The sequence below is a fragment of the Cryptotermes secundus genome, unplaced genomic scaffold (assembly GCF_002891405.2).
Source record: "Cryptotermes secundus unplaced genomic scaffold, Csec_1.0 scaffold828, whole genome shotgun sequence".
NCBI classification, from domain to species: domain Eukaryota; kingdom Metazoa; phylum Arthropoda; class Insecta; order Blattodea; family Kalotermitidae; genus Cryptotermes; species Cryptotermes secundus.
This window is the reverse complement of record NW_019720720.1, coordinates 266549-293296: the sequence shown is the minus strand read 5'-3', so window position 1 is coordinate 293296 and position 26748 is coordinate 266549. Positions and strand designations below refer to the sequence as shown.

General features: G+C 39.1%; 2 protein-coding genes across 2 annotated transcripts in view; both read right to left on the bottom strand.

Moving 5' to 3' along the window:
- The window catches only part of LOC111872160 (diacylglycerol O-acyltransferase 1), a 30056-nt gene extending 24744 nt beyond the window's left edge, over window positions 1-5312 (bottom strand). Inside the window, exon 1 of the mRNA XM_023865756.2 lies at window positions 4963-5312. Within this exon, the coding sequence (XP_023721524.1) occupies window positions 4963-5081 (119 nt within the window). The 5' untranslated portion in view covers window positions 5082-5312. The remainder of the gene's footprint in view (window positions 1-4962) is intronic.
- Window positions 5313-7786: 2474 nt separating this feature from the next.
- The window catches only part of LOC111872205 (protein slowmo), a 28234-nt gene continuing 9272 nt past the window's right edge, over window positions 7787-26748 (bottom strand). The window contains exons 3-5 of the mRNA XM_023865857.2: window positions 15713-15799; window positions 14414-14587; window positions 7787-10202 (exon numbers count right to left, since the gene is read on the bottom strand). Coding sequence (XP_023721625.1) covers window positions 9960-10202; window positions 14414-14587; window positions 15713-15799 — 504 coding nt within the window. The 3' untranslated portion in view covers window positions 7787-9959. The remainder of the gene's footprint in view (window positions 10203-14413; window positions 14588-15712; window positions 15800-26748) is intronic.

Here is a 26748-nt window from a genome sequence, read left to right as displayed (position 1 = left end):
GGCTCCACTACTCCGCCTTTCAGGCGTCATGTCACAATATATAATAGTATTATTCAAAGAAAGGTAATTACTTTTCATTACAATATATGCATATAAATACATGTGTGAATGTACTTCCTTGCATGTATACTATATATTTACATTTCTGTTACTATTGACAAGCAGCATATAATACATTCTTCGGCTGAACTTTCTTGATCTGTTACAGTTGGAATGAAATGACACAATCTATCAAATCCCACGCTGCATGCATGTTACATCTAGCATCCAGCATCAGAAGTACAAATTTCAGCATGCAGTTGATTCTGTTGTTATGCAAGATTATAATGGAGCAGACGAATATACAACAATGTGTCTCAAAGTTCATTGTTACCAAAGGAGTTTCCAGTGCTGACATTCATTGGCAACTATCTGCAGTGTTCAGGGATAAGAATTTGTCATGATGCAAACTGTCTGGATAGTTCGCACATTTCTGAGATGATCATAAATATGTTCTTCACAGCGAAAGACCTGGTATGCCATACAATGCTGTCTCTGACAGTCACCACAACAAGACCTCTGTCCTAACCAGAATTAATATCTAATAGATCTATCAAAATAATTGTTTACAAATACACCAGGTTCAAAAAACTTTCTGCAGATGGATGCCAAAACAATTGGACATAGATCACTGTAACCACTGGAAAAATCATGTGAAGCACATTTGCTGTGCCTTATGGTGGAGGGAAGTGCTACGTCACAAAACTGCTCATACTACTCCTAGATTGATGGCACATACCAAAGAAATTCAGAAGCAAACTTTCCAGTGGAAAAATTAAGTCAACTGTCTTCTCGCTCGGATAAGCCACACTTATTTCTTGTCAACTGGAAGAACCATAGCTGCTGCCAGCTACTATTCTTCTCGATTAAAGTAACATACATGGCATGAGAAACTGCATTCATGAGAAGTCATATTTCCCTCAGCAAGATACTTCCTAACCACATACACCCAAAACTGTTTGGAAATGCAACCCTCCTTTATACTCATAATTTGACTTTAAATTATTTCAATATCTTGGACTATTGAAGAAGCTTCTGCAAGACCAGAAAGTTCAATATCAACAGCATGCACAGCAGTATGCCCATAATTTAATGCAGAGGCTTCAAATAGACTTGTCTGCAGTTTGGTCTATGAAGTTCTGAGTATAACAAACAAAAGAGCAATTAATAAACTTTTTTACTTTCTTACAAGAGATGTTTGAAACGGCCTTTGTGCTGACAGACACACAAATCGGATCTGCACGGAATACAAGTATTCAAATATTCTGGGTGTATTCTTCATTTCATTTGAAAATTTACCATAACTCCTCCCTAGTATCGACCTTAATTGCAAACACCTTGGTTTTTCAAATATTCCAAATGAAAACAATTGAGAAGGTTCAAGTCATTCGAGCATGCAGGCCAGGAAACTGGAGCTTCATATCTGTGATCAGTCAACGTCTGACATAATTTTTAAAAAGCCAGTAATGCACTTCATAACTGTAATGCACTGGAGTACTATTGTGCTGAAACCATAAGCAAAAATACACAATGAAGGACACATTTTCCAAGAGTCCACTTAAGTGTTAAAAAATTTAAGGTGTTCACAGCCACCAGCTCATGTTGTAAAAAGGTGCTGCCTATGCAGCACTCGTCTAAAACTCAAGCCCACAGGTTGATGGAAAGCTGTAATTGCTAATGACAAGACTGAATCACATGAGGATCCTCATCTGACCATTGTGAATGTTGGTGAGCCTGGTTCCAGCGAAGCACAGTTCATGCATCAATGAAACCTTTGCTATAAATGTGGGGTCTTTGGATGACTGTTACAAAATCGTGTAGTGTTATATTTTATAATGAATTTTATAATCATGTAGTGCTAATTCCTGAAGAATCTGACTGTGACAGAGACACAACTGCTCTTCTTGTAATGTACAGTGTACAAATGCATGGGAGGCAATATATATTATGGACAGAATGTGGAAAGCCAACATCCAATTGCATTCTGTAAAATATTCCTCTCTCTCGAGAGTTGGCAGTCAAGAGAAAGGAAAGTTGGCTGATTTGGCACTCTCCAATTATGGAGATTTTCCTTCTCTATCTTCTAACAGCATTTCTAGCATTTCTGGTGCACTATCCTAGCACAAGATACATGTCCACTAATTCAGGAAATGAATAACTACTCTCCATGCTGGATCAGTACTGACACAAAATGTAGTACATATTAGTGTTTATCTACACAGTGTACAGCATTGCATATTCAGAGTAAGACTGTCAGACACAAAGTTAAGCATCAAGCAGACTTCATGACCCCCTTCATCCCCCCCTAAAAAAACTCAGAGGATGCAACAGCAGGAGCTGACATTTTCTAATGGTTGTAACTTTATATGGGAGGGTCTCAGCTATGATTTCTAATGAACTTGTTTATACTTATTTTAACGTCCAGAAACCAATCTGTAAAGTACAGCACATAATAGATACCTGTATACGTATGTAATCTCTTTGATAACTGTACCTCCAATATTGCTTTAAACTTGATAAATTAATTTTCAGCAAATATTAGTTTAATGAGTGACTTCCAAGGAAGGCACTTCTTTCATAACATGAATACTGTGTCCCAACTTCTGAAACTACAAAATATTGAAACTGACATTCCAAATCTGGAAATAAGTGTAATCAAAGGACCTTAATGGTATATAAAAAAAACTCTGCTACTCAGGACATTAAGAAAGTAATTCTCCAGGTACGTGTATTTTAGTTTTTTTTTTATTGCTAGTGGGGTGGGACTAAGTCCCTTGTACTGCGGCCACTTCTGGCCTATTGTACCAGCTCCAGATGATAGGTGAGGGTGATTGTGGAGCAATTGGTGGAATGAAGATTGGCAGGGGAACCAAAGTACTCGAAGAAAACCTGCCCCAGCGTCACTTTGTCCAGGACGAATCCCACTTGACCAGACCCGGGATGCCGTGGTGGGAAGCCAGCGACTAACTGCTTGAGCTATGGCGCAGCCTTGTTTTAAATTACTGATTAATAGAGAGCACAGAAGTTGCACCAACACTTCTTATTCTTTGATTATGACAAAGCATTTAGTAACATAATGACACCAATATTACAACATTGTGAGAGACAAAAATATTCCAAATCCATTACTACAAGCAACAGTAAAAAACAAAGTTAACAAAATACAAATTAAATGTAACTCAGAATTCTCTGTATCCACTTCCACAATTCATGATTTACATTAAGGATGCCTGCTATCACCAACTTAGTTTAATATATACTTGGATGGAATATTATATATGTGGGAAATACAGAGAAAACAAAATTAACACGAACACAGTTATGTTTTTAAACACATTCCTTTTTGCCTAAAAACATCAGTTCATAAACTTAATAAATTAATAGGCAAATATGGAATATCAATTTCAAGAGACAAATAGTATCAGCAATTTGTGGCCAAAAACCCACAAGAACTAAGGTTTTGACAAATTATAAAATCAAGCAGAAAATCAACACAGTGAAATACATCCAGAGTTCAATGTCATATACAGGAAGTGGTTCTCAAACTCCTTGACACTGCAACCCTTTAAAATAATTCACAGATTTATGCAACTCCCCAGCTCTGGCAATCAATCAAAAGTGCAGTTGTGCACACTGCTACAGGTCCCTATCAGGCTGTACAGTGACAGCAGGCATCTAAATAGCTTTACAGCCTTTCTACATTACAGTAAGCTATAAAAAATGTTCCTATGCAGTCACAAAAGGAGCAGTTCTGCACATTTTTGCATGTCCCTGTAACACTGGATGGTGACAGCAGAAACCTAAACAGCTTTACAGTCTCCTTATACCTATAGTAAGCTATAAAATTTCCCTGTGCAGTCACAAGTGCAGTTCTGCAAATTGATGCAGATCCCTGTCAGGCTGTACAGTGACAGCAGGAACCCAAATAGCTTAACAACCTACAGTAAGGTATAAAATATTAATGAAGAGTCATGGAAAATTTCATAAATGTTTAAAAGCAAAATACATTAAATCTTACTGCCTTGCTAAAACCATGATGAATATAATATTTTAAATAATTCGCGCGAACTTCGCAATCCCCCCCCCCACAGGGTTCATGGCGACCCCTCTGGGGGTTGCAAACAACAGTTTGATAAAAATTTATTTAAGGGAAGAAGACATAGATTTTCAAAGTAACTTGCTTTGCCAACGAAACTTTTACATAAAAGTCCAGCAACACATCACCATAAAAATGTATAATACTACTGGTTTACTGGCGCTTTCACACTAAAATTAAATGCATAATGTAATCGACGAAATACACTTGGAGGGCCCATAAAAGAAACAAATCTGAGTTAAAACATTAAAAAGAAAATCCATATGGGCAAAATTTCGAAATATAAAACCTGCTGGATTCAACATGACAGAATGCAAAAAAAAAAAAGCTTCGGCTACTATTAAAAATTACACACCACATGAATCAAAGCACGGGGTAGAACCTTTGAACTTTGACGATGCTACGAGACGAAGGAGGCCGGAACGGGTCATCACGTAGCCCAGCTCCATGATGATATTTAGTTTTCACTTTCAGCTGGCATTCATAATCAGTAAATTCAAAATATGGAAAAGGGAAGATGCAATGGCCCACCCCGATTTACAGCGTTCACTACAAAATCAGTATGACAAATATAGTCTCTTCAAAAAGTCTTTTCTCTCCATGTTCATCCCAAACGAGTAGGAATCGTCTGTTTGCCATTTGCGCTTATTAACGCCTAAAACTTAGAACATTCACTCTCTCAAACGTACAAGAGTTTGCTGCTATAAGTTCTTTTTCAAATTATCCGCTTACCACCTCGTTTGTCACAGTCCGTTTCCGCTACGCCAGTCTCTGATTTTTCAGCTGACGCCCTTTTTGCAAGCAGGGTACTATGTAACGATACTTACGGTTTATCTGGTTGTGAACTTCTAACACGGGCCTCTTCCTTCTGTAGATCTTCTGCACGAGATACACTTTTGGTTCGGCGGTATCGTATCCGAGTCTCTTGCTCCAAATCGGTTGTCATATTGCCAATTGCATGTGAAAACGTAGACTAACTCTTCCTGCCCTCACACTACTCTCCGTCAGCCAGTAGTGATTACAAAACACATGTGCCGCCGTCTGCCTCTACTAACACGCCTCTTCTCCTTGAGTTAAAGCTTGAGGCATTCATTGGATCACCGATGGTAATGTCATAATCATTAAGATAGCTCTCGTACATAGTGCACTTTTCTTTCCCAAACAGCAGTGGTGAAAGAAATATGGTCCTTAGCAGACAGCGACATCTGAACATTGAGTTTGAAAGGCGCGAAATTTAAACAGTGTTTGCGTATTCTCTCGCATTCATTTATTCCTCAAGCGGCGAAATCCCGCCAGCCAAACGCATTTATACCTTGCCATACCAGACCTGCCAGAACCACCACATAAAACGAGGCGATTATAAGTTTGGTTTACTTCTAAATTTGATAAAAATTAGTAAATTAGAAAATTTGCATTTCAAATATTTAATTTAATTGAGTAAACCTATGTATTAAAAACAACAAACACTTCACTGTCATATTTTATTTATATAAATGCGTATTTTGACTACGTTGCCTAACACTTTACACCAACATCATTGAAGTCTGATACATTCGAAATAAATTCCCATGCCTTCATCTTGGATCTGAAGTCCTTAAATCATATTAAATATGGGTATAGCTACAAAACACATATACACACACAGAAACATAAAATCATGGAAGAAATTCAAGCAGAAGTGACACAGGATGTTATGCAGGTAGACATTACTTTCAAAATTCAATGGATGCTGTCTAGTGAGAAAAGCAGGTAGTTGACACTAAACAGACATAACAATATCTCAACCAGCTATCCCTATGCCTATTGTTAAAATCCAAAAGAATTACCAGCTACAGACTCTGGTAGTGTGTGGCATCATACACACAAAGTGAATCTAGTGTTGTATACTTACTTACTCATGGAGCTGAGCCCTTCTGGAGGAGCCGCCAATTATGCAGCTACTCAAGAATTTCCCAGCATTTATGGAACCCAAAGGTTCATTACCATGTCCACAAAAGCCCTCCACTGGTCCCCATCCTCGAGCAACTGAGGTTGGTTTTTGTGCATTTTTCTGCGCAGATTTTGCATAAAGTCACGATAATACAGTGCTGCGACACTTTTCCTGCACAGAACTCTATCTATCATGATGATTCCTCGGTGATCATAAGCAAAGATCATCATTTGTTTGACCTTTGACTGAGATCATCAAAATTCTTTTGGTTATGGGGAAGATGGACCTCTCCACTTGTTGGACTATGATTTCAGCTGTGAATTTCTGTCAGGTTTTTTTTCCATGTAAAGTTTCAATCTTAATGTACGACCTTTGATCTTCAACAGTCACAATCCCGGAGAACCGTGCAGGCTCAATTTCTAACTTATGTTATTTAGGAACAGAGTACATTATCAATGAAACAAAATAACAAGCTTCTTTCTCAAGCCCTGAACTGTAACTGATGTGAGGCTCACTGTTGTTGCATCATCTAATCTGCAGTGTTGCCAACCTGTGCATTATTTATGAAATGACCCACATATGTATATCCCTGCTACCCTATTACTTTTATTGCTAGTGGGGTGGGACTAAGTCCCTTGTACTGCGACCACTTCTGGCCTATGTTACCAGCCCCAGATGATAGGTGAGGGTGATTGTGGAGCAATTGGTGGAATGAAGATTGGCAGGGGAAACCGAAGTACTCAGAGAAAACCTGCCCCAGCGCCACTTTGTCCACCACAAATATCACTTGACCAGACCCAGCGACTAACCACTTGAGCTATGCTGCGGCCCTCCCTGTTACCCTACTCACCCTATTTTAATTTAATATACAATCATATACCACTATTCAAGCACAATTAAATTCCAGCTAAGTATAGGTCTCATGGATTCATGTTCACTAACTTTCATAAAATTAAAGAAAGATATAGAGCAAACTATATAGTGTACCAGGTGACTCCTGCCATATTTCAAGGCCATGTTCCTTGACATAACCCCAGAGGAAAAAAATCTGTGTTCCTAGACAGGACATTTCCAGGAAGATGGATCAGCAGAGACGGTCCAATGCCTTGGCCTCCACGTTCACCAGACTTAACACCACTGAATTTTTTCCTGTGGGGTTATGTCAAGAGCAGTGTGTTCCGAACACCAATTAATGGACTTGATGACCTGAAGACCCGTATCAGAATGCGATCTCAGTTATTCCAGCGGACATGCTCCACTGAACGTTGCAAGAGCTCAAATATCGTCTGGATATTCTCCGTGCTACCAAGGGAGCCCACATCGAGGTCTCCTGAGGACACTTTTATCCATAAAAAGTTACATATTTAGGAATTTTTATTGATATTGGCAGCATTCACAGTTAAGTCTGTTCTTTCTTCCATAATTTTCTGCTGTTCCAATTAATCATCCCTTCCAAGATACAGTTTATCAGTATTCCTTGCAGTGAATTTCTCTGTAACAAGACACATACTGACTTCATCTGTTACAATTTCATTTACATCGTTCATTCTCATAGTGTTACAACAGTCTTTAGCTTACCCACAAGATTTGTGTATTAAATGACAGAAAAATTCAATAGCCTGAATCGCTTTGTCTTTTTGATTTATCATGTTTGCTGAACAGAATAAGATGCAGGAGTAACGAGTAAAAATGGAAGGTTAAAAATAACAATAATGCATAAATGGGTATCAGCATCCAAAAAGAGCCATTTCATTTATTATGTACTTCTGTTGGGGAACAATTCATATGCACATACTCATCCACCTGAAAGATATCTGTACAGGGAACATTCAAAATACATCCTTGCTCTTTCAGATTGTTTACCATTTCTATGCTAGTTCTTTTTGCTGGTACACAAAATCCTTATATATATGCAAACACATCAGGCAGATATACGTGTAAGGAACTTCTACTATATATATATATATATATGCTCTTTTTGGTTACGTGTTCTATACATTTCTACAATATTCCTCGATTTTTAACACAGACCCTTATATGACAACCTCGCAGAAATAAAATTAGGAAATCTGAGTTTCATGGTCATAGAATGAGAAGATATAACAGCTTAACACAACAGTAAGGTATGTGGAATGGACTACAGACAGCTGACCACAGCAGGTGAATATGTATGACAAAGTGCCTGTATACAGCTCTATGACCAACTTCAGAGTAAAGGGGTATAGTTATTGATCAGAAGGGGAAGACTTATCATGGTAAAATCATCCATGGGGCTTACTGTAAGGCTATGTCTTCAGTCAGAAATGACCAAAGGTTCAGCATCTGAGTGTCTACAGGCCTGAACAACAAACACCGACATGAACTACAAAGTGATCTACATCATGGAGCTCTGTATTCTATGACTGTTGATGGTCAGTCATTGGTACTTTCCAAATAAGTGAACCACATTAATGGGGGTATGCAGGGAACTGAGGTTAGGCAAGACAATAGCAGAGAAAACTGGTGAGGAATCAAAGGCTCAATCACAAGGCAGGCATTGAATACTCGTATGTCTGTTACCTTGTATAATATTTATACACAAATCTAATTTTGCTGGGAAGTGGTTCAGTGACTTATGTCATGTTTCCTATGCTGTATTAGACACCCCATTATTATATGTGTAACCTTATTCCAGAACCATACAGCATTTCATTCAGGAGCAATATGAAGGGCATGATTCTAATCAAACTCTTGGTATGACCAGACCAGAGAGTAGCTGGTTGCAGCAGCTACCAGGAAAGGGTTGTGAGGAGATTAGGGAAAGGCATTCCTTGACCTACATTTTCTTTCCACTTCCTGGTATATAAGACAGACACAGAAATAGGTGGAACTACATTCAATAATAATATGAAGGTTACTGTGTCTATAAAATAAAGCTACAGCAAAACAAATACATGTTCTCAAAAAAACTGAAGTTCTTTTAAGAAATAAAATATTACATCTACATGAAATACAAGAATTCTGCTATGACTCTATTATAAATAATCTACATGTCCAATATTCCAGTAAGTCAAACTATCAAATTAAGTTAATGATTACAATATACTTCCAATATTTGTGACTTGCACAACAGTACACAGTACATTCATTAATTCTGTGATACAGGAAATGCACAGCATTTCTTCAACTTAGTCTATGAAAACATGTTCAGCAACATCTGAATAGATAGCCAAACTACATTTAAAAAATATTCACACATCTTTATTTGGCTCAGCTGTACAGATATGAGGAATGTTATCTGCTGATGTACATGTGCAAATTAGTTTTGGGACATGTTTATTTAACTGATAAGCTGTATGCAATGCTGGGGGGACGCTTTACTTCATATATACAATATTCAAATTTCCTTCCAACTACAACCTTACCTTTGTTCTTTACTTTTTGACAACTTTGTAATTTCAAAAGTTGTTACATTAAGCCAAAAAAAACAGGAACTGCTAATATAACACATTACTGTAACTGTTCCCAACAGCTGTCAAGACAGAATTACATAAAATATACAAGCGCAATGTTCCTTTAAAAAGTAATTCCTCTGTGGTGTTGCACATGGCTGGACCAGCCAGCCTGGAGTACCTTTACTTTAGTTATTGGCTGACATGACTGGATGAACAAGTGTAAAACCACACCACTGTAAATTGCAATGAAAGGCACATCATAGTCAGTTTATTTTGGTACAACATTAAATTATATAACCTACATATTAACTTAAGATTCATGGCATGTTAAATTGAACTGAACCCTTTAATACATTTTTACTTAAATATATGGGGTTTCAGAGCATGAACAGCTGTGATAATAAGAACAGTGGTCAATGAATCCATCAGTTCAAATTATAACCATCTAAAATAATCACTGTTAAATTTTCGGTAAATGTTGGTTAGTTCGTTTCGGGACACTGGCCAGATTTTGCAGGTCATCCAAAGATTTCTTTGCAGCTGATGATATATCATCCATAGACTTTCGGGCTGTTGTTGTGATGTCATCAAAAGACTTCTTTGTTTGTGTGAAGAGTTCATCAGTACTTTTCACTGCACTGCTGGCAATCTCTTTCACTTCAGCATCAATTTTGTCAATCACCCATTCAATTGCCTGTCTGCCCTGGAAATAACAAGATCCCATATGAGCTTACTTTCACTCTGTGGAATCCTGATTTGTATCACATCAATGAAATTTGTGCATAAATAATACCTCACTGCTATTTGGGTTATGGGAATTTACTCTTACTTACTCATGGAGCTAAGCCCTTCTTGAGAAGCCGCCAATTGTTGCAGCTACTCAAGAACTTCCTAGCATTTTATGGAACCCGAAGTTTCATTACCTTGTTCACAAGAGCCCTCCACTGGTCCCTGTCTTGAGCCAGATCAATGCAATTCATACCATCCCATCCTATCTCTCTAAGATCCATTTTAATATTGTCCACCCACTTATGCCTTGGTTTCTCCAGTGGACTCTTTCCATCTGGCTTTCCCACCAATATCCTATGTGCATCCCGCTTTCCTCCCATTCATGCTACATGCCCTGCCAACCTCACCTTCCTGATTTGATTATTTTAATTATACTTGGAGAAGAGTACAAGTTATAAAGCTCCTCATTATGCAGTTTTCTCCAACCTCCTGTCACTTCACCTCTCTTCGGTCCAAATATTCTCTTCAACACCCTCATTCTATGTTCCTCCCTTATTGTCAGTGACCATGTTCACACCCTTACAGAACCACTAGATTGGAAAAACATGCAGACCATGAACATCTGATGAGAAAGACAAGCTATCAACAAGACTGAACATGCAGTAATGTCATAACATATTCACTTCAGCTGTGATCCAGCTCAATGCAATTTATCTGAGACATGAATTCAGGCTTTCTTATCAGACCTGTTATCACTCTTTAATTAAATATTATGAAATATGAAGTTCCATCTTCTGGGATATAATACCATGTAATCTGGTGAGAGTCAACTGACATTTCGGAGGAATATGCTGCCCCCATTTTCAGCCTTGAAGATGGAAGTGACACATAACTCTGAAACAACGGTCAACTTTCACTATACTATGTGGAATTATATCTCAAAAGTAGAATTTTTCATAACCATCACTCTCAGAACCTCAAATTCTACATAATATTAAATCATTTAATTGTAATTTTTAATGTATTACTTGGATAACACCACTAACTCACAGCTAATGTCTGCAATTGGGGGATTTATTCATTTAAGAAAACTGTATAACTAGTCAAACTATATAACACTTAGATGCAACTGCAGGGAATGATACGACGAATGACATTTCAGGATGGCAAAATAATCTGAAGAAGGTAGGTTCTGATATATTCATTTCAGTAATCAGAAATATACACATTTTTGTTGTAGACAAAGTGTGAACCTTGCTTTCTCTTTCACAATATACTGTGAAGGAATAAGGCAGATATTTCTATTTAAGAACACCTTTGAATACATAAAAGAAGTCATTTAATTAATTCAGCGGGACTGTTGACTTCCAAAAGGCATCTAATTACTATTCAAGAATCCTTTCAAGCAGTTTACTTCTCTGCCTCAACAGGAAAGCAACAGAGACTGAGCTCCATTCTCACAACATTAAGAGGCAAAATGGTTTCTCCCTGAGCAGGTCTTGGAATCCTCTCACTCACATCTATTTCAAAAGACAAGTTGTGACTTTTCTTCCCTCTTCCTGTGGCCACGAAATGGGCTCTGTGACATTCTTCTTTACTCATCTTCTGAAGTAGGTTTCCTTTATAGGACCTAATTTCCCACTGGCTCCTCATTCTTCATTCCTGCCTCTGGCCACTTCTATCCTACCCACAATTCTTCTATATAACCATCTATTTTTCCAACTTGGCCCACTTCTACTCTGAAGATGGTGTATGTTCCTCTGAAATGTTAATATCCCCTTCTCCCCACCAGACTACACAATGTCATTACCAAAACAATTTATTTATTTATTCCACTGTAAAATTCTGTCGATCCAATCTAGGCTACAAATATGCCTGAGGATATAGAACCAGTCACATACAATTAACTAAAATACACATACTATGAAAATAAGCATAAGTCAGATCAAACAATAAACCAAACTGTTTATCTTCCTACTTTAACATTAAACACAACATCTTAAATTTATTATTGTAAAAAATCATCATACCAAAAGGTAGATAACATATTTATGCCAAAATAAATTAACATTAAACACAACATCTTAAATTTAATATTGTAAAAAATCATCATACCAAAAGGTAGATAACATATTTATGCCAAAATAAAGCACCTATGATACATAAAACATTAAAAATTCACATTAAAATTAATAATTAATATTAAAAAAATCCTTCAGTGAATAAAAAGAATTCAATAGAAGGTAGTTTTTTAGAGTATTTTTAAATTGATTCTTATTATCAGACAATTTTTTTATGCAAGGAGGTAAGTCATTAAATGCCTTTATACTTGCATAATAAACACCATTTTTATAGATAGACAACCTTGGTTGTGAAGGGTAAAAATTATTTTTACCTCTGGTGTGTATATATTGTCACGTGTTGGGTTATAACGCAACAAATAACTTCACGCCTTATTGGATATAGCGAATTTTATTCCACACTTGCTCATACAATCACACAGTTTACAATCTGACAACTACTGCTATCTGCAGTATTACAATTACTTGACTGAATACTCTTCCCTGGCCAACTCGTAACTAACTCTTGAATAGTCTTCGCTGCTCCTTATTTAGCCCTGTTACGGACAACACAGAAAACAGTTATGTAATAGGCACCACTGTTGTCTGATGCTGTGTTTGCCGATAGCCTAGCAACGCTGTTGGGAGTTATTTTACGGCTATGTAGCAACTGCGGCGTCCCGTGTTACGTCACCGCTGTTTACTCGCTTTGCCTAGCAACTGCTATTTACTCGCTTTGCTTAGCAACCGGTGTTTACTCGCTTTACATAGCGACCAGCGTGCTGGGACTCGGCTCACTTCGGCTCCGCTCGGCACGTCATGGCTGGCGGAGAGGGAGGGGCATCATCCATAGTGCAACACGTCACACTGCTCCATCCTTAAGGCTGTTCGTCCCGAATAGCCTAACTGTGCACCCCCGTTCCTTTCCTTCCATGGATGTGCTTGGTTGGTCTCCTGTTGTTTCAGCTACTCCTCGCAGCGACTATTATCACGCAGCACAACACGTCACAATATCATATAACTCTGAATTTGTTTTAAATAAGGAGATATTATCAATTACAAAAATTAGAATGAAATATTGTTACATGTTGCGCAATGGAGGACACCCCTCCCTCGCCAGCGGTATGTGGCGGCATCGTAGTGCTGTCATTACTATGGTAATAGGCAAGTCAACACCCCACCCCTCACCCCGCGGTGATGTAACATGCAACGCCACAATTGCTATGTACCTGTAAACAACTCCCGACAGTGTTGCTAGCAACAGGGCGCCAGACAACAGTGGTGCATATTACGTGGCTGTTTTCTGTGTTGCCCGGAACGAGGTTAAATAAGGAGCAGCAAAGACTATTCACAGCCAGTTCTCAAGTTACGAGTTAGCCAGGAAGTCAACCAGTCAGTTGCATTCTAGCATTTGCAGTCTAGTATTTGTGATACCGCCGATGGCAGTAATTTTGAGATTGTAAACTGTGTGATTGTAAGAGCAATGTGAAATAAAATTCACTACAGCCAATACGGCGTGAAGTTATTTGTCGTGTTATACACCCAACACATCACAATATATACTGAGAATAAAATGGTAATAATTGTATATCTAGTTTCTTAAATAACTCCCTAGAGGAATCCCTATTTTTGGAATTTGTAATAATTCTTATGGCCAATCACAATACGAACACAAATCAAACTGTTCAAGGTATGAAATGGTAATATGAATACTTTAAAACTTTCATTTTCATGTGGAGAACATTGAGTTTAGGAATAAACTTTCAACTCATCATTTCAACAATGTGAAGAGACCATAACCCTGACATCAACTTTACAAGCTCAATACCTACCAACCTTATCAATGACTTACAATTCATGTCAGCACCACTCAAATTCTGATAAGCAACATCAGTGACAACAGCAACCGAATAATGTATAAATGGTGGTAACAGATTGTGCAACATACCATCAGTAATGTCACTCAAATTTGGATATGTACTATTTCATTTGTTACAACTAGCAGCAGCAATAAACATCACAAATGAGAACACCAACCATTAAAAATGGTAGAAACTTTCATTTTCTACATATGGTGCCATCTTCATCTGTATTACAAAATGGTTAGAGTATTTTTGTGCATTACCTTTCCTGCATTGAGTGAAATTTTGCTGGTAAGAAGATCTTCTACATAGCTGGTAAGTGGAACTCCCCTTACAGTCACAACAGCCTCTTGCTTTAGAAGAGTTTTGCTTGGATCCTGAGGATGAGGAGCGTAACTTACTGTCTCATCTACAGCAATGTAGCGGCAGAATGTTAACTGAAAAACAACATATTTCAGTTTCATACTAAATTAAACTGACTTCTCACAGACAATGTGACACAAACATGGTAAATCTTTAAGACTGTGTTATCCACTTCTTCTTTAGCTACTACAATTGCATTAACGCTCATTCCCCACGTTAACAAAGGTTAAACTGAATGTGTTCATAAGTAGCCATTTTATTTTCAGAAGAGGAAAAGGAAATAGCTTTATTTCAGAGCAAAATCTAATATTTCATTACCCCATAATAAAATTTATCATGATGTTAAATGATCATATTATCATGTATGTACTTATTAATAGAGCCAACTTTGGAGGATAGAGGGTGTTGCGTGGCCAGCGCAATGAATCCCCACGGCCGTTAATTTCGGTTTTCTGGACTGGAGCCACTACTTCCTCAAAACAGCTCCTCAATTATCCTTATGAGGCTGAGTGGACCCCATTCCAGACCCACTACTTCTCAGAAAATCTGGTAGTGCTGGGAATCGAACCTGGATCTCTGAATCTGTAGTCAAGAACTCTGACCGCTAGACCACAGAGTGGCATTAACTTCCCCAACAAGCAGCAGTCGCTCGGTTGGTATAGTTCGCTTGCGGGCTAAAACCATGGAGTTTGTTGTTTGTACTTATTAGTATATCAGAACAAAGCACACTAAATACAATGGATTTCTTAGACAAGTTAAGACATTTAATCTGTGATCACATTAAATGGTGAAAAATCTCACTTTCCTTACATCCATGAACAGGAAACACTTCTATTCAAAGTTTTGATCTTGGGTGTGCTTTTGAAATTTCATGTTACAAGTTTGCTGCCCATGAACATGCCTTTCATGGCTTCCCTCATGTAGTTGACATTAACAAAATGAAAGTATCCAACAATGAAGGAGATACGAATCATAAAGTACGAAAAATGTACACAAACATATCCCAGTAACAATATTTATTTAATGCAAAGTACAGTAGGTGCTGTAATGAAACAACCGAGTGCTTATTTAAAAATTTGCATCCCTATTCAGCATACCTGATGAAAGCTTGGCCTGAATGGACACTGCAAACTCACAAACAAACTGCCTAGTAAATATAGTAGGTAAAAAGACAGATGATATTACAAGGGTACACTCACATTTCTTGTCTTCAGAATCATTTGCCTTGTGCTTGGGTTCACCTCAGAATGTTCGCTGGCATAACACACACTGGTGGATCCAACAATCTTAAACAAAATTATAATCAAGCATAATTCTTCTAAATTTAACACAAAACACTCCTAGCTGCATACCTCCTCAGCCAGGATGACAACAGATAAGACTGTATATACAAGTACTATATATAGTAACATTTTTTTTTCTGTTGGTATGGTGTATGTTCAGGAATATATACCCAAAATACAATTTATGCATTCAAATAGAATAACAAGCCAAACTTGTCAGCATAACCAAAATTCTTACTTTCCAAGAATCTTTCAACAATAAAAATATACCAGAAGAATTCAGGATTTCTGAAAAGCAAATGACCAGACAGAATGTTGATTTCTATGCTATACAGAATAAAATACAGAGAATAAATTCCTGAATAAAATGAAGTATAAAATTTCTACTGCATATCTCAACTGCAGAAGAATAAAGATGTCCATGTATGGAACAAGTAAGGTGGACTGATGGCAGAAATACCTATATCCTGTGGTTAGTATTATTTTGTCATTTTCCTACAGCAAAAACTATGCAAAACAGAGAACATGATCATGAATAGCAATTTTATATTTTTTGTAAGGATAACATGTGTGATTAGACAGTTTTGAAATTTTTGTGCTTGGAATCCCCTGAAACAGTGAAACATATGTCTGGACTCCATGGGAAACAACCCCCTGCAAACCGAGAAACTTAATTCCTTAATGCTCTTATATCACAAACACACAACGTGTAAAGCAGTCTTCTGGGATGTGGCACCGTGTAGATGTGGTGTTGACCGACGTTTCGGAGGAACCCTCGAGATGGAGGCGATACGTTCCTCCAAAACATCGGTTAACATCACATCTACATGGTGGCACATCTCAGAAGACTGCTTTCTTCATAGTCACCGCCGTGAAAACCTCAAATCTTACACACACACTGTACCTTGTATTTCCACATGCTGCCTACATGCCTTTTCTGCATTTATTCAAAATAATAAAAAAAAATCAACTGCATATAACAATTTTAAAGTTTCAGTGGTAATGTCAAAATGTGTGCACAAGGGCTTAAGGTACCACAGAAAAGCTTCTTTAGAACCTCTAGAGATACCAGTAGCACATTCTAGTTACTCATTTCTAAGACAGTTATGAACTTTCACAAAACAAGCCTGCAAAGGGGGAATGACGTTAGGTCCCTTCACACTAAGCTGTATAAAAAGCTGTCACAAGTTACAGGACATGGACATGATTACCCATTTCCTATGAAATAAAAATATGGCACTGACACTTTGCACCCCTCCCCCAACACACACACACACACACACCAACCCAAAAATGTGATATTTTTATGCTGAAAAAGTGACTTGAATAGTTATAAAAATCATTGTGGGATATGTACTACATTCTACTTTTTACAGTTAACAATTTTGACCTAAATTTACACACTTAAATTATGCAATACAAATCTTTAAGACTCAACTGCCAAGAAATCTTCCTGGAGGTGAATGCCAAGTTTATTTCAAGTAGGGTTTGGTAACAGTTGAAACAATCTTCAAAGAGCAGTCTGTAACAGCTGTTATATGCTTCATTCTTCTATTGCATTTCAAGTGTATGAATATACAACNTTGTAAGACCAAAACATGTCAAGGTTTTAATAACAGATATCACACATAAGGCCAGTCTAGAAAACCGAGATTAACGGTCGTGGGGATTCGTTGCGCTGACCACGTGAAACCTTCTATCTGCTAAAGTTGGCACTAACTTCGCCGACAAGCGGCGGTCGCTCAGTCGGTATAGTTCGCTTGCAGACTAAAACCACTAAGATTGATTGATTGATCAGACATAAGGTAATCAACCAGATACAGTTAGATGGTAACACAAATATTTTTTTTAATATATGTAGCATATCAAACAAATTAACCCTATCAAAATATGTTCCTCAGTTGCTGACAACCATGTGGGAAAATATGTTGCGTGTTTTTGACAACCTGCGAAAATCGTTTCCTGTTCTGGTAAAATGTAAAAGTCAACTAACTTTCTACGAATCATACCAATTTGAAGAAGCTAGTTTGTTGATCAAATAAAAAGTAAAAGTAAAGCTATCCCTGTAACAGGCCATGAAGGCCCATAGGGTTGTGAGACGTTAAGGGTCCCACATTATCTAGACAATCGGCCCCTAGATGGCGGTTGTCAGCCTTACGCGCCGGCCGCGCTTTACTCCCCAGGAAAATTATTTAATTCCTGGTACTCATTTCTGTTAGAGGCTGAGCAAACGCCAGGGCCTAGTGCGGCCAGAAGGATTAGGTCAATTGAAAAAAATCCAATGACCTCATCGGGACTTGAACCTGCAACCTTCCGGCTTGTAGCATAGTACCTTAACCACCACGCTACCACGTACCCCCAGTTTGTTGATCAAGGGCATAAACATCTATTTCTTGTACATTTGCCTGTTATTACCTTCTATCACCAAACCCATTTCGCTGAATTCACAGAGACACTTTGAAGACATAGGCAGTATGTGAAAAAATATTATTAATATGCTTCTTAAAGACATTGGAGTGAATGCAACTGGCTCAAAACATGGATATTTGCTGGCTTCTCTACATGATAATTAACCTTCAAGTTCCAGCAAAGAATTAACCAAGTTCTTGATGAGATTTTCAACATCATAATCAACATACTGCATTCCGCAAGTGTCGTGGATATCTGCATGTGAAATTGAATCAGCTCTATGAAATTGTCTACTGCACTCCTTTCATTTGAGATTTCCCACTGAAACTTCAATGGCTATCATACATGTCAAACTGTATTATCTGTTAAAAGAATAAATGAACTTGACATGCAACAGTTTATCAGTACATGACAAAAAAAAGATTCTAACAACTGCTTTATAGCATGAGACAGATGGTCTTCTAGCTATAAAAGCTGTGGCATATTTGCTCAAGCCAAGAACTGTGAAGCCAGCAGAGACAGTCATTGATAGGGAACGGCTCTGCAAACACGCCTGTTGCTAGGCAACAGATTCGTAACATGCAACAATGGAGTAGCTGGGAAGCGGTGTTCTCTAAGAGGCCCTTCAATAGGTACGTGGTGCAACAATTATGTTTTTTATGATCCTGTGTGGAGGCAGGGTAAAATACCTCCACTCTAGCCCTGCAAGTCGTAGGAGACGACGAAAGGGAACCCAGTGCCTGGGGGTATGATTGGGTCAACTTGTTCTTGAGGGATATAAATACAGTGACCTGGCCCCTCCAGGTCTGGGGAGTCTTGAATCTGAGACAATCAAATGTGGTCACGAGTCCCGCGGGGGTATGACCCGAGTAAGACTGCGCTGGCGGGGGCCAGCAGTAATTGTAAACAAGAGACACATTCTCTCGCTAGAGAAGAAATTACAAAAGGGCTATGACAGCAAGTATTCATTTGAAAAAAAAAATACTGGTCGTGAGTCTCAAGGGGATTGTCGCTAAAACGGATTGGCGGTAAACCGCCAGTCATAAAGTAGTTAGTTAGTTATTTAGAGAGGGTGGGTTTCCCCATGCACCGCGACCAGTTTGATCTATTGTGCTTCCCTCTATGATATTCTACCAGTCTCTATACCCTACCGATAAATGGCGCGTACCATCAGTCCCGCCGAGCAAGCGAGTTCGGCCACTTGCTTAGCGGTATCTATAATGCTTCCCCCATCTATCAGAGGCCTTAAAGACTATTGTTGGGCGGGAAACGTCCTGGAATTTGGCTCAGTGATCCCCTTTGGGGATATGAGGTTCTTTTACGTGCCGTAAAGTTACGACACGGGACACACAGCTTGAAGTCCCTCCCGGAGGACTTGTTCCCTGAATTTTTCCGCCCTTAAAAATTCGACGACCTCCGCCGGGTATTTGAACCCGCGTACCCACGAGTCATGAGGTGGGAACGTTACGTCTAGACTACGGAGGCCGCTTTCAGTCGTAAAGTAACTCTGACTGACTGTTTTCTATGAGGTACGTGCCGAGGGTATATAATGTGGAGCAGCTGAAACTGCGAGAAAGTTGAGTTAGTCAACCAGAAAAGCAGTAGGTTGGTATGAGTTGGTCGCCGGCCAGTAAAGACGCGAACACGAAAGCTGAGAACAGATGACAACCGGTGAAGATACAGCAGACTGAGAAGGTTTAACGCGTGCTGTAATGAATTGCCGAGTGTGTGAATCAGCGACAGCGCTAAAGTTACTTATGGTTACGATCTGTAAGTATTCAATAAATCCAGTTACATATCCAAACCTCGTTTATAGTCACTCAATCACGCGGCAATATACTTACAAAATATAACAATCTGATATATTTGTATTTTCTGGAACGTGTCTATGACTCATGACACGAATAAAAGATGTAGAGTAAATCCACTAGTTCCAAGAAAATCTATTCACAACAAATTCATGATTCATCTACTATTTAGCCGGGGCTTTAAAAATGTGGTTATCAACAAGGACAACAAAGTAGATCCACTTCATGAGTAACTACAAAGGATGTAACTGAAAGGCGCATAAAACTTTGGGCACGAGTTCCACATATTAAAACAACAAAAATGTCCATATCAACACGTGTCCAGAAACATTTAACTTATGTGCTACTGCCGAAAGAGTACATTTATAGTTAAGTGCTCAAATGTCTTCCATGAGATTCAGCGCACGCCTCGACACGTCCCATCTTGCTCCGCGGCATCCGTTCAAAGATGTTGAGGTACATGCGGATGGCTTGACAGGCATCCAAAATGCGATGGCGAAATGCTTTTTCACTGTCAACATGAGCTGCATACACAATGGTTTTTAGGTGTCCCCACTGGTAAAAACTGAGATGATTCAAATCTAGCAAGCGTAGAGGCCAGGCAGTGGGTCCTCGTCTACCTATCATCCATCGGTCGTGATAGGCGTTATTGAGTACTCGTACATATCAGCACAGCTGCAGCACTATCATGCATGTACAGTACTCTTTCACTGTAACTCACAAATTAAATGTTTCTGGCGACATGTTGATATGGGCAGTTTTTCTTCTTTTGATACGTGGAACTAGTGCCCAAAGTTTGTCCACATTTTCGGTTACACCCTGCATATTCATTACACTTCATATTGGATCACAATACAGGAGAAAACGTCACTGCACTACATTGCGTCACTTGGTCATAAAAGATCGTCAGACATGAGATAACAAAGCGCGACGACGTCAGAACAGCAAACACGTGACTTGAACACTATCCAAAGTCTTCCTGTTCCAGATGTTATAACCACAGGTCTCCGCGTCTGGCGATCACATGCTTTGCTTTCACGTGGGACTGTAGTGAATGGCACAAACATTTTGAGACATCGGAATGCTTTTTTTTTCGGTTGGGCTGTAAGCCACTGTGGAGCCGTATCTTTATGAATGATGCTGACTTCACATGTAACTTCATCAATTCTATGAATGTTCATATGCTGATCACGCTGCTCCTTTACCTCAACACATTTTACAGTAGCTAATCGCTACGAACGCGGATCATAAACACGAGTCCCTCCTCATTCGATTTTTTCCCACATTCACAAACATTTTTCTAGGCCATGCAGTTAATGCCATAAGCAACTGTCATTCTTACGTAAATTTCACCACTTTCCGACACCCTTGCCCACAAATCTGGATCATAAATCATTCATATTTGGTGAATTCCATTAATGAATACACCACGTTAAACATGTCGCAGTACTGTAACTATTCACAAGACAACGAGGTACATCTAGGTGCAAATTGCAGAACGTTCATATTGTTCGCACATATCTTTCAAATGTTCCATCACTTCTCCCGTAAACTAAATCTGCATTTAATATTATACTTTCTCGCGCATAAATAAAATCGTACTTAATGATGCAAAGGATTCAAACACCAAACGACATAACAGACAATTAATATTATTATGACATATCAAAACTACTTGAAATCACGAATTTAAAGGCAAAATGTGATCCATGGTTCGCGCAACATCAAAACATAGGCAGAGATTGATCGCCACGCAGTAGGATAGCAACATGTGTCCATGTGAGACCTGAGTTCTCTCCATACATAGAATACTTCTCTATCCTTCAGAAGGCCTACAAAACGCCAGCAACGATCTACCAGACTATATGGAGTCACATCATAGAATATAGTAATCAACACGTGTCCTGTACACAGAAGCTCTGAAACGTACGAGAGATTCTGCAGTTCTGCGGATGCCGAGCTATAAGAATTTTTAACTTTTCAGAGTATCGCGCCTGTAGACGATGCAGCAGCTGCAGACAGTCGCTGTCCAATTAAATGTGAGCTTACTCATGCCGAGGGCGATTCGGAAGCCATTGTGAACTACTTGAGGGCAAACGTGTGCTTATTTTTTTTTCCTTGGCACTACAGCCCCAGTGGGCATGAATTTCTCCGTTCACTTAGGTTTATCTCGATCTTACACATTCGGTAGGACTCCTTGTGCGGGTGATCAGCTCGTCGCAAGGCCTCTACCTGTACACAAACACAGAAACTAAACATCCATGCCCTGAGTGGGATTCGAACCCACGATCCCGGTTTCCAAGCGAGCGAAGACAGTACGTGCCAAACGTGTGATTACAGCCCACCATAATTCTTGATATGTACTATATCGAAGGGTCAACATATATATTTTAAGAAGCAAAATACAATTTCGTTAGCAGGTGAGCTACATGCATTTACCGGTATGCCTTTTTAGTTTCTTCCCCATAAATGCGTCACCCGCGTAATACAATTAAAGCGATTGGTCAACAACGATTATCTTTACTGAAATGTTTCTCGGGCGTGTGATTTAGAATCTAGTTTTGGAGAGAGTCGCTTATTCGACCTTGTCTGTGGCCTTGATTTTGGTACTAATCATGCAGTTACGTGGGCTCGAAAAACACAAGAAAACCCCAATATCACCTCAGGCGATCTCGAAAGGAATAGAAAGGTGAACCGAAAATTTGTCACATACAGGCTATATCTTGCGTGAGGTTTTCGCTGTTACCCCCAACTTTGAACTCCATGGAGCAGAGCTGAAAGTCGCTCCGCTAGTCAAAAAGTTCCTCAATCCGAAGTTCACTGCTATGTTGCTAACAGCCCGCCACTGAACCTCAATCCTCAGGCGAATCGCATCCACATTCTAGGCCTACTTTTGTGAGATATGTCTCAGTATTATCTTCCCATCTGCGCCCAGATCTGCCAAATGATATTTCCCATTCACCATTTCTAATTACAATAATGCGTCTACGTGTATTGCGTTTCTGAACATTACTCTATTAAGATACCAGTCACAGATTTTTGATCTTATTTACAATTATGCGTGTATTTCACACCACTGTCATGTGTATTACAGTCCGTATTTTTGCGCCAAACAGTGGGTGCACGTAACCGCGAGCACACACAGATCGTTGTAACATAATACTATAATTTTTAGTCTCATAGGTCACAAACATTGCCATTCATCAGTGGGTACAGCGTGTAAGAATGTAACATTCGGATACTATCATTAATAGGCGATGAAAAATTCCACTAATCTGATCGAACATTGCTCTTGAACTTCGAAGCTCTTATTGAAGTTTATCTGAACAAATTAAGCAAATGTAGACAGTGCTCATATTACATGCCGTTTACGAGGGCCAAGTTTCACACTCGTAGAAATACAATGACACTTCAAACATTAAAACAGTATAGGCTTTCATGTATACCTCATGCTGGTTAATCAAAACTTGGGAAAGGCTGGTAAATCACAACATAGTTTCAACATTCGATCACGTTTGAATTATAGATGCAAACAAAAATCCCTCAAAGTAGCAATGGCTCAGATCCGCGTTCGATTTCTGGGTAGCAAAGGAATTCGACGCGTTATACGCCTCTTTTAATATTTTTAAAACTTCCAAAACTGCACTAGAACGATGAAATTTGGACATACAGAAAAGCCAACTTCGTTTCCGAATCAAAATTCAGAATGTCATCCCATCCTTTAAAAGGAATTCAAATGAACAAAACTGACCACTTTTAGTCGAATCGGACCACGGTGAAACGACGAAAATTCACAGCTGAGTGGTTAGCACTCCTGCTTCTTACTCCGGAGGTCACGGGTTCAAATATTCACTCGGAGACATGCTTTCCTAGCAGATTTGTTTAGTTCCTCCAGGCATGTTCTGGGACAGTTTCCAAAATGTTATCACAAATTCGCGGTCTTTAATTTTCCACTCTCTAACATTCAACTGCAATTTTTAAGTTGCTGAATATGCGTCGTTTAATAATCCGAAAATCGATTAACCATGCACAATCACAACGATGGAGTCTAATGAATGGTAAGTAACTTGTGACTACAATTCCATGATACGAATACATGGTCATGGATCTCCTTTTACTTCCGAAAACAAACACAAGCTTGGTCCGTGGTGCGGGAAGCTCACAATTGGAAGGTCAGGGTTCTGTTTCCTTTTCCATTTCCCAATTTTGTTTTAGGAATGACACCATACCCAAGGCTAACCGTTCACTACTTTTATAACAACCGTACAGTGTATTTTCGGTCAATAAGCCAAATAAATGAGTTCATTATTACAACATCACTCATTTGGTTAGCACATAGTTGTTAACAGCATGTCTGATTACAATTATGGATATACAGAGGGTGGAGAAAATAGTGGAAACACTAAGAAACTGAGGAACAGATATTGTGTTGGCTATTGTGAAATAACTTCAGTTGGCAACAATGAATGTTCTTCTGTTTGTTTACCCTCTGTAGAACTCTTGTCAATGCATTAGTGATTGTGTTGAGTGACAGTCCATGTGAGAGAATCGGAAAATTGAAGACTTGTCCGATTTTGAAAGAAAACAGATCTTTGGTGCACATTTAGCTGGTGCACCTGTAATAAAAACTGTCACATTTTTAGGTGTATCGTGAGCGATAGTTTCTAAGATCATGTCGGCATACACGAATCATGGGAAGACATCAACGACGAGGAACAGTGGGATAAAATCAACACTGACAGAAAGAAATCGTCGTACAATGAGGGTTGTTTCGATAAATCACAGAAATACTGCAGCACAGATGACAGCAGAACTGAATACTCATCTGAGAGGCTCCATTTCCACAACAACTCTCCAACGTGAGCTTCACAAGTCCAACATCCACGATACGGCTAAACCTCTGATTACTGAAAGTAATGCTCAGATGCGCAAACGATGGTGTCACGACCATAAAACCTGGACATCAGACAACTGGAAATGTGCACGTGATATGGTCAGATGAGTCGTCCTTTAGGCTGTTCCCTACACAAGGAAGAACTGACATTTGGAGAACATCCGAAGAAGCTAAAATCCGGAATTCCTGGTTCCAATAGTGAAACATGGGGGAGATTCTGTGATGGTTTGGCCAGCAATATTGTGGTACAGTAGTCTGTTGGCCCCATTATTACCCTTCATGGTCAAATTACTGAGAAGGGCGTACAGGGACAGGTTGGGTAATCAGGTGCATTCCATGATCCAGACATTATTTCAGAACAACGACGCAGTTTTCCAAGACGAAAACTCCACCATTCACACAGCCGGAACTCTTCAGTCATGGTTTGAAGAGCATGAAGGTGAACTCAACATTTCCCCATGGCCAGCACAATCACCAAATTTGAACATCATTGAAACACTGTGGTCAGTTTTTCTGACTAGTGTGACGAACAGATTCCCACTTCCAACATCTCTAAAGCAACTTGAAGATGTTCTTCAAGAATAATGGTACTTCTGTTTCCCCTGCCAATTTTCATTCCAACAACCGCTCCACAACCCATCTATCATCCGTGACTGGCACAACAAACCCAACAGTGGCCGACGCACTAAGTGGACTCAGTACCAACCCACCTTAAGAATTAAAAAATGCGGCAATGCCCCATCGAAAAACTACTTCACCAGAATTACTGGAGTTTTGGACGTTGTCCGTCGTCCGGTATTCTTTAAAAAAAGTTTTGGAAACTGGATCTGTTACAGAAAAGTCGTGTTCTATTTTTTTAAATACTGAACGATGGGCAACGCCGAAAAATCCAGTAATCCTGAGTGTTATGCACCATCGTTAGAACCTTTCAGAATCTACTTATTCACCAGACTTCTCATGCCCTATACAATCAGATACTGTAATCTGCCCTGAAAATACTAGCATTCTTACCATTCCAAGATAGATGACACAGATGAGGACAGAACTTTTACAAAACTCAACGCCCATATGGCAATATTTGCGTATGCTATGTACAGTCTAGTCAGCAACGCTTTGCTGGGCCTAAGGTGTTCCCCTCTCATTTTTTCATAATGCCATTACTTGGTCTTCCTCTCTTTTTCTTCAAGGACGAAACAGTAGTCAGTATGTAATTTGAATGCGAGAACGTCACTACTAACTACATGGAGCTGAGTCCTTCTTGAGAAGCCGCCAGTTGTGCAGCTACTCAAGAAATTCACAGAATTTTATGGAATCCGACGGTTCATTACCGTGTTCACAAGAGCCCTCCACTTGTCCCTATCCTAAGCCAGATCAAACCAGTCCACAGCACCCCATCCCATCTAAGATCCATACTAATATTATCCGCCCATCTATGTCTTGGCCTTCCAAAGGTCTCTTTCCTTCTGGCTTTCCCACCAATATCCTACATGCATTCCTCTTCGCGCCATTCGTTTTATATGCCTTGCCCATCTCATCCTCTTTGATTTGATCATTCTAATTATACTTGGAGAAGAGCACAAGTTATGAAGCTCCTCATTACTCAGTTTTCTAGAAAAGAACGTCAAAAGAGCTGAAGAAAATCTGAAACACGTGATTCATACACAACTTAATGGAATGCTTCAAATACGTTGAAATCTCACAAGGTCGCATAATTCCAGCACAAAAGGGAGGAAACACCAATTACTTGGGTCAAAATATTCTCCTCCCTTAGGATGAAAAACCAATTTCACACCCATACAAAACAACATATATATGAGGGTTGGAACTTTAATAGTGGCAAC